Source organism: Stegastes partitus, unplaced genomic scaffold (genome assembly GCF_000690725.1).
Source record: "Stegastes partitus isolate 25-593 unplaced genomic scaffold, Stegastes_partitus-1.0.2 Scaffold2015, whole genome shotgun sequence".
Lineage (NCBI taxonomy): Eukaryota > Metazoa > Chordata > Actinopteri > Pomacentridae > Stegastes > Stegastes partitus.
In genome coordinates, this window is record NW_007579746.1 from 24,158 (window position 1) to 33,304 (window position 9,147).

At 43.3% G+C, this 9,147-nt stretch overlaps 1 protein-coding gene across 1 annotated transcript in view; it reads right to left on the reverse strand.

Annotated features, from left to right (window-relative positions):
* Nucleotides 1-9,147, reverse strand: part of LOC103373573 (protein SOGA1-like) — a gene marked incomplete at its 5' end in the record, with an annotated part of 110,652 nt that overhangs the window by 21,930 nt on the left and 79,575 nt on the right. Inside the window, 5 exons of the mRNA XM_008303478.1 lie at nucleotides 553-720; nucleotides 805-921; nucleotides 1,969-2,199; nucleotides 2,796-2,903; nucleotides 7,294-7,431. Coding sequence (XP_008301700.1) covers nucleotides 553-720; nucleotides 805-921; nucleotides 1,969-2,199; nucleotides 2,796-2,903; nucleotides 7,294-7,431 — 762 coding nt within the window. The remainder of the gene's footprint in view (nucleotides 1-552; nucleotides 721-804; nucleotides 922-1,968; nucleotides 2,200-2,795; nucleotides 2,904-7,293; nucleotides 7,432-9,147) is intronic.

Sequence of the window (9,147 nt, forward strand, 5' to 3'; positions counted from 1 at the left end):
TGCATCATAAATGAATAAATGTTTCTGGTCAAAATCAGGTTGTTTTTTTCTTACATACTATATATAATTGCACATCCTCGATTCCTTTCCTCGACTCCTCCCACAGAGATTCCTAGGAGGAGGCAAGGAGGGGATGCGAGGAAAGAGGAGTCAAGGCAACAGGTTTTCCACAAAATGAGACACCGTCACCTCTAGTGGCACAGCTGCATTAGCGAAATATATTAGTGCTGGATATAATATGCACATGTTTGCATGTTGTGTATTCCAGCTGTGTGTAACACATCTTTTATGTCCTGGGTGGAGGACACAACGAGGACAAACCATCCTCGCTCAGCTCCTCCAGCAGCCTCCTCGATCCTCCATATGCATGAGACACCTTTTGTAGATCAATTCCTGGGATCGAGGAGTCTACAGCGTGGCAGTGTGGCTACTGGATCACAGCCTTAGCTTTGCTTCACTGTGCCTGAGCTCTACTTGGTTACATGTTTACACCCAGAACAGCAAATCAACCACATGCATGGATAGGAAACACGAGTCCTTCTTCCTCCTCACCTGTGTGATGAGGCTCTTCAGTTCCGTCCTCTCCACCTCCCATGATGCCTTGGCCTTTGCGAACTGCTGCGTGAGTTCCTGGGAGCCTTGCCTCTCCTGTCGCAGCTCCCCGCTCAGGTCCTGCAGCGCCACCTTCAGGTCGGCCAGAGTGCTGCTCACGGCGCTGGACTGCAGGTGAACACAGGTGCTCCACATTAGAGTGTGTGTGTGGTTGTGTTCGTGCTTGTGTGACCGTGTGTGTCAGCCTCCCACCTTTATTCTCGGACTGAGCGGCTGCTCGTCTGCAGAGCTCCTCTTGTCAGTCTGGTGGGTCGGACTGGGCAGGTTCTCCTCCTCCAGCAGCAGGTAGAGATCCTTCAGGCTGTTCATCTGAGGAACCAATCACAGGGCAGCATCCCCTGTTATGTGCTTTTTAATAATACAGGTACATTCATCTACAATAGTTTGGAAGTCACTGCCCCCTAACTTTTGTGTTTCCTGTATGAAGCTTTGGCTGATTAACCCTTTGAACTCCATTTTGTGTTCCTGTCACATTCTTACTCACTGTGGGTTCATTTTTCATTACAACATAAAATCCTGCACCTCTATGGAAACAGAACAACCATGACTAGAAGTAGAGAGATCTCAGGAATGTCTTCTGTGCAGTAGGACAAAGCTATGACGCCATAAATCATATAAAAGTTTCTGTGCAATATGACAGTTATAATGCCGTAAATCTTTGGTTATTTATTTTACAAAAACTGAACAACTTAAACATCACACGTACAATATTTTTTCCACCAACAGCTGTTACCAACACTGGAAATAAAAGCTGACTCTACACACTACAGATATTGTATTATCTACGTTTAATATTTCTTTCCATATTATGTCCTGTCTGCTCCGTGTAAACAAAACCTGTAGTTCAGCTAAAATCTTCCTGAATATTTCTTATACGACTGTTGATCACAGTTGAGTTACTAGTGGCTTCATGGTTTCGCAGAGAAGTGCAGAATTATTAGATTTTTACAGAATCTGCTTGATGCAAACACTTTTGTTTTGGTGATGCGGCGTCTAGAATAACATGATTTTGATGAAATATCCTGATTTTAAGCTTAGCAGATGATTAGTTCAAGGATCATTGGAGTGTTGGAAATCCAAGGATTTTTTCTGTTATTACATTTCCTGCTAAGAAATTGTGTAACTTTGACAATTTTTAAAAAGATAACATGTCTTTCACACTCGCAAAAGGGTTCAGAGTGTTAAAAACCTGACATCACATATTCCAACACAAATGAAGACGACCTTTGAGGCTTGGAAATCATTACTTAAGCCAAAAACAGATTATTGATCCCTGTAGCCTCATTGCAAGATAATCGAATCAATGCTTCTGGTCAAAAGTCGGGCGTACACCGACAGCACGGATGCCCCTCGTACCTCCAGGACGTCCTTCCACTCGGTGTCCTTCTTGCAGCCGAGCCTCCACTGTTTGAGGAAGCAGCGCAGCTTGAGGCTGAGCAGCAGGAGAGCCTGTTTGAGGTGCTGCGACTCCTGCACCAGCAGAGTCCTCTCCTGGCTCCACAGCTTCTGCTGGAGCCGAGCCTGCAGGCCGAAACTCTGCAGCTGGAAGTCTCGCCGGAGAAGAGCCTTGTGGTGCTCCTCCTGGAGCTGAGAGAACCAGATGGACAGGACGACCCCAGAAGAATTAATACAAAAACTACCCAAGTCCTTAAATTCTTTGTTTCTAACGTGAAGAAATCAGTCAAATGGGAGTGTTTTTCTTCTTAAATATCCACGTTTGAGTTTGTAGAATGCAAGAAATTGAAGAAACGAGTTACCAAGAGTCCATTCATTCTCCAACAAATGATAAATATTGTTTAAATCAGACAGTCCTGTTTGCTGTTTGTCAAACTTTTAGCTTCCAAACATCTGAAATATTCTGTGTCTGCAGTCTGCAAGTGGTTCGGCTCTGAAGTATGTTTAAATTCAATATGGATCCACATTATTAAAAATGTCTATAGTGGCACAACTGATTTACCAAAAGGACAAAAAGACTTCTAAAATTACATTTAGGACGTAGACAGAGTTATTTAATATTATTCAAGCCCTTTAACGGCATCATTTTTAAAGTACATTTAACTCACTGACATCAAATATATCACATTAACTTTGACTACAAACCCTTCCTCTGTACATTTTTGTCTCCGGTCTTGTTTCGGTGCATCTGCGAGGTTAGTTTTTTTTAGTTTATTCTGCAAACCGACCTGTGTGAGTTTGACAGCAGCTTCTCTCTGAGCCTCCTCGTCTTTCTCCAGCTCCTCCTGAGCGGCTGCTTCGGACAGCCTGAGCTCGAGGTCATTGGACTGGACGGTCTGGAGGAAGGAAGGAGAGGAAAAGGATGAGAAAAATGAGGAAGGAGCGGGATGGAGAGAAAGGAGGAAATAAGGGTTGTTTGAGAGGAATGGAAACGTTTGTAGGTAGTTGCGGGAGGAGAGAGGAGCTAAGTGTGAGAGGCACATAACATGGCAGTTTTGTGCTACAACACCCTTTAAATCACACTTCAGCTGTGGCACGCCACTGCAAGTCCACACACTTCATCTCATGCACTCCCTCACGCCTCATTTGGCTGCTGAGTGAGTGCGACCCATCGACCCGCCACTGTACCACTAATGTCCTCTTTCACCCTCCGCTGGGCCCAGCCTCTGCCCTCCATCAACCTCCAGCAGAAACCACCGCCCGGCCGCTCACAGCCTCCACTGTCATCCAGAAAGAAACTACTCTGACCTCTGGTCCAAAAATGACTTCACTGCAGTGGAAAGGCAGCAAAATGTGCAGCAACTTCAGAATCTGAGATGTAACGGATTCTGCTCAGGAAACTTCAACAACAAAACAGGAGTTTAAGAGGTCAGCTGTGTTCTGAGAGGATGCAAAAAGGTGCATTCTGTGTATTTAAGACCCTTTTTTTGCATTTCCAATCTCATGTCTGGGTAACAACTGAGAATCTAAACTCACATGATTATGAGTTTCTGGAACACTAGAACAGCCAACATCACCTCTGAAGCTCATTAATTAACATGCACCTTGCTTAACCAGTAGACAAACCATCATATAAAACAACTTACAGTTTCTATTAAAAAGTATTCACCCCTTCTTTGGAGGTTTTCCCCTGTTCTTGCTTTTTAACATTGAATCATGGTCATTTAATTTGGCTTTTTGGACAAGAAATTACAAAAAAAGACTCATGTCCGAGTGAAAACAGATTTCAACCAAATAATGTAAAAAAAAAAAAGTGATCGCAAAAGTGTTCACCTCAATGCAACACAGGTGCAGTTAACTGGTTCTTGATGTCATACAGTTGGTGAATTGGAGATCATCTGAGTGCAGTGAATGTGTAAAGACGCCTGAAGGTCTGGTTACTGGTGGATAGAACGACACCATGACGACAAACGGACACTCTTAGCAACTCTGAAATGGTTTTTGAGAAACACAAGTTAGAAGATGGACACAAGAGAATTCTAGTTGTTTAAATTTAGCGTTAATAAATAGAAGGAATGTGGCAGATGAGCAGGTCGTCCTCAAAAACTGAGTGACTGTGCAAGAAAGAGGCCAGTGAGGGAGGCCACCAAGACACCTATGATCCTCTGATGGAGCTTCAGTGAGGTTGTAGAGACTGAGCATACCATCACTGCTCCCTGGTTTGTTATCAGTCAAAGCTTTATAGGAGAGTGACAAAGAGAAAACCACCACTGGAAAAAAACTCTCCAATAACCTCCACTAGAATTCACCAGAAGGCATGTGTGACATTCTGAAGTCAACAGGAAGAGGGTTCTTTGTTCTGATAATACCCACAACAAGTTTAGTGGCCTTCAGACGAGACATTATTATTGGCGGACACTAAACACATCACTAACACAGCATCCCCACTGTGAAGCACGGTGGTGGCATCATCATGATGTGGGGATGCTTTAGGCCCTGGAGGGCTTGTTAAGGTTGAAGGTAACATCAGTCTGGAGGGAAATCCTGGAGGACGACCTGATGCAGTCTGTAAGAGAACTGTGACTTCTGAGAGGATTTGGCTTCAAGCGAGACAAAGCGACCCAAAGCTACATAAAAATGGCTGAAGGGCAACAAGGCAAACGCTCTGAGGGGACGACTCAAGGCCAAGACCTTGAGCCCACTGAGAATTTGTGGCTGGACTTGAAAAGAGCTCATGACTCCTGTGCTGCCGGGCAGTTTTACAAAGAAAGACGAGGGCAAATTCCAGGTTTGCAGGACTGATTGAGACGTATTCACACAGGCTCAGTGCTGCAATTGTGGCCAAACATGCATCTTCTAAACAGGGACTTGACAAATACTAAATAATTTACAATCCTTCTATATCTATATGCCTTACTTTGTGTCTCTACTCCTTTGCTGCCATCGTGCCCTCAGTCGAAGCCTCTACTTAATGAACAGACTGTTGTTTATTCAGATATACTAATGAGTGAGCTACAGAACAAACCCGACTGGCAGACGACGCTGAACACTAAAGTCTGACTGTATATAAACAGCGGGTGTAAGTGTTACTGTGTCACAGCTCTGCTCCATCTCTAATCGACGCTCGCTTATCTTCTTTCATTCTATTTTCGTCTCTCTCTCACTTTTCGATACAGATGCACACACATACACACAGCTTGGGTTACCATGGAGACACGGCGGCAAAAAGGTCAACCAAACAAAGCTCTGTGTTTCCTGTCAGTCCCGCGGCTGACGGTGAAGTCAGCGTTTGTTTGTGTTTGTTTACAGCACCGGTGTTGCTAGCACGCCACCACCGCTGGACCGCAGCAGGAACTTCAAGCTGCAACTCATGAAGGAGCCTTTAAATAACTTTTAGCCGGAAGCTCAGGAAGAAGAGATGTGACGGCACAGAGCACATGTGGAGGGGTGACGAATGTAAGGAAAAACCTGAACCCTTAACCCTGCAGTGAGGGCATTTGGGGGCTCTGCTGGGCTGTCGGGTCAGCGTTTGGGTCCAGTTGTCTACTTTTAGGAGGACTCAGAGCACGGTTTGTGAATCATACAGTCATGGAAAAAATGATGAGACCACCCTTCTTGTTCATTTTAATGCCTGGTACCACTACAGGTACATTTGTTTGGACAAATATAATGATAACAACAAAATCAGCTCATAAGAGATTAACTTCAGAGCTGATATCTCGACATGTTCCATGTTTTTCTTGATAATAACCAAAAATAACTTCAGTTTTTACATCAATAGCTGTAGCATTGAGTGCACGGTCATCAAAGACGTTTGGTAGCACCATGTTGGGCTCGTTTTTCTTGATGTAATAAACAGCTGTCTTGGAGATCTTCAGTTTTTTGCTACCTGTCTCTCACTCATACCAATTTCCAGCAGAGCCAAGATGGCTGCCGTTGTGGCTTCACATAATTCTTGTGTTTTATGTGAGAGCTGACAACTTCTGAGTCGGCTTGAATGTAAGCAGGAAACCACTCCAGGCCTTTGCATGTGCAGTTCTGCTTATGACATGAAATGGCCTCTTTTATACCCTACAGTGAACACAATTAAGCTAAAGCATGTCAAATAAGAGATAACGCATGATGGAATCAGCTGCATTTGTTGTCGTGTTCATTGTATTCTTCAGGTGATGCACCTTTAGTGGTACCAGGCATTAAAATGAACAAGAAATTGAAGAAAACAAGGTGCTCTAATATTCGAGCTGAACTGTATCGGCATGTTAGGAAGACACCAAATGAGGGAATATCTGTGGTGTTTATTCTTCTAATAGTTCCAGAAACTTCAAGAATTGTTCTCAAGGAGCCCTGAAGCGTTTCTGGCGTTTCCTGAGACACTTTTCTGTCTTTAATCCGTCACCTGTAGGCACATTACTGAGCTGTTTTAAAGGCTGTAGTTGAGTCTTAAAGTTCTTTGCCTCAGAAACAGCAGAAAAACAACAACAAACAAAACTCGACACAAGCTTCACTTTACTCTGTTTGTCCAGAGCTTTACTGCTGGCCGTGTTTATACGGGCAAATAGGTGACAAATATGTAAACAAATTGAAAAAGTTCAATATCTATAATATATGGAGCTACCATTTCATTTTTTTCCTCCAGTTTTGTAACACTTGTGGACACTATCTACACAATCTACACGCCTCATGTTCATTTAACTGCAAACAAGGTCCCCTGAATGAGGCTCAGGCACCATCAGGACTGACTTTGAAGCCGGTCTCATACCAGTAAGCTGCACTATGAAGCAGCTTCTTTGCACTTACAAAAACCTAAAACCCCAACCAGAGATGACGGGTATGACGACTGTGGTCATCAACGTTCAGCACAGCTCTGAAGAAAAAGCCGTTCTTCAGTGTCTTGATTCTGATTCAGCAGAATATCATAACTATGTAGAGAAGGAGTTCTGTCGCATCTCTTATTGATCTACACATGTGATGAATTATTCACGTGACATATCGCTTTCCGTCACTGTTCTGCTCTTCATCATCACCGACACACTGTAAGAGAAGCATGTGGGACTTGTCTCTCTGTTCCTCGAAGGCATTTTTTTTTACACGAGCTAAACATTTAGCTGTCTGTGTTTACAAGAGCTGGGTGAGAAATTTAACATTAAAACTTTGGCTTCAGGCTGAAACCTGCTGACAAATTGTGTTCGCTGTCGTTCAGCTCGGGCTGAAGTTTCACCACCGGCAGCTCTGCACAGTTTGTGTTTGTGTCATCACGGCGATGATTGTGCCTCTAAAGCGACTCACCGCCGCATCATCCGTCTCCTTCTCTTCCTGTTCCAGTTGGCCGCTTTCCTGCTTTTGCGTCTCGCCGCTCTCCGATTGGCCGTTCTCCTCGGTTTCGTCTTTCGCCTCGGCCTCTGATTGGTCCCTATAATCAGGCTGCTGCATGCATGCATGGGCAAGTTAATGAGGAAAAAAAAAAACAAAAAAACACACAACAAAAAAATAAAAAAGAGAGAATCATAGAGGAGAGAGAGAGAGATGAGGAGGGGGGAGAGGAGGAGAAGTCGTGGGACAAAAATGGAAGGAAATGATAGAAAACAAGACAAACAAACACGAGAATAAGAAAAAACAACCAAAATGGTGTCCGTCCGACATTAAGAAAAAAATAAAAATAATGATTTATAGACCTCACAAGACAAAGAAGAGGATGTAGAGGAAGAAGAGCTTGGTCAGAGAGGAATATGAGAGAGTGGAGAAAAGAAAGAAAAGGAGGATGGAGGGTAGAATGAACGGCTGAGGAGGAGGAGGAGGACATAGAAGAAGAAGAAGAAGAAGTGCAGAGGATGGAGAGAAGGAGGTAGAACGGGAGGTCGAGGAGGGGAGAAAAAGACGTATGGAGGGGGGGAGAGAAGGAGTAAGGCAGTTAGGATGAAAGGTCAGAGAGAAATGGAGCAACAAGGTGAGGAAGAGGAGGGAGGAAGGAACAGGTGATACGAAGCGAGGAGGAGGAAGAGTGGCAGCAAAGGGGAGGAGAGAGGAGGTGGGAGGACGGGTGAGGAGGAGAGGAGGAGGTTCGAGAGGAGGGAAGTCGATTGGTTATGGTGCCCGTGCAGAGAAAGAAGGGATGAAGGGAAGGAGAGAGGAGGAGGTGTTGGGACTCAGAATTGGCCTCTAATGGAGTCCTAATATTTTAGTCACTTGAAATGATCTAGAATTTCATCACAGTTTGCTCTAAAACAGATCAGATCAGAATAGAAGACAGATGTTTTGCTGTTAAGTCAGTGAATCTATTATTAAAACCTCAGACGCTTGTTTGAAAGGCAACTGTAAAAGCGAGAGACAAAATAGCTGATTTTCAACTTTACGATGGTCCCTGAACTAATCACGTGTAGCCTCCAGCTTCATACAGGAAAATCATTTTATTCAACAAATTTAATTTAAAAATTCACCCCCAAAATACGACAGCTTCCAATAAACTGATTCTGTAAATAACAAACCATTTGGAGCTTCATCCAGTTTTTGGCTGCGCTGCAGGCTGTGCTTACACCGAGCAGAAATAGTTAAATATTGATTTGATGTAAAGTCATTTTATTTTCCAGTGTTGGGAACATCTTTGGGTACTTGGACAAATGTACAAGTTAATTCCAGGGATTTTTTCCCAAATTTTGCAAAAGAAAAAAACAAAAAAATCCAACTTCAGTTTTTCCTGGTTTTAAGAATTAAGGCCTTTTCCTTAATTCCTCCTTTTTTCTGAGTTCTCTCTACTTCTAGTCATGGTTGTTCTGTTTCCATAGAGGTGCAGGTAAAAAATAAGTGAGTAAAATAGGAGCAAAAAGTTTCCAGAAACTGCTGGAACTCAGAGGGTTAAGTCTTTAAAGGGTCATTTTTTAAAGAATTTATTTCACCCCTCAAACATTACTAAAGAAAAATGACTCTCATCATAGTGTCTTATTTTGGAGACCTACTCCCAGCAGGTGAAGGTGATAAAAAGATAAGATCTCTCTGTGCTTTTATAATATTTTAGTTCCCACATTGAACCTAAAGCAGAAGCTCAGAGCGAGTCATACGTCACTGACAATCAAGTGCAACCCGAGAACTTCCCAGTGGAGCTTTTCAAATGGAAAATTTGATTCATGATTGGAAATCTTTTTAGAG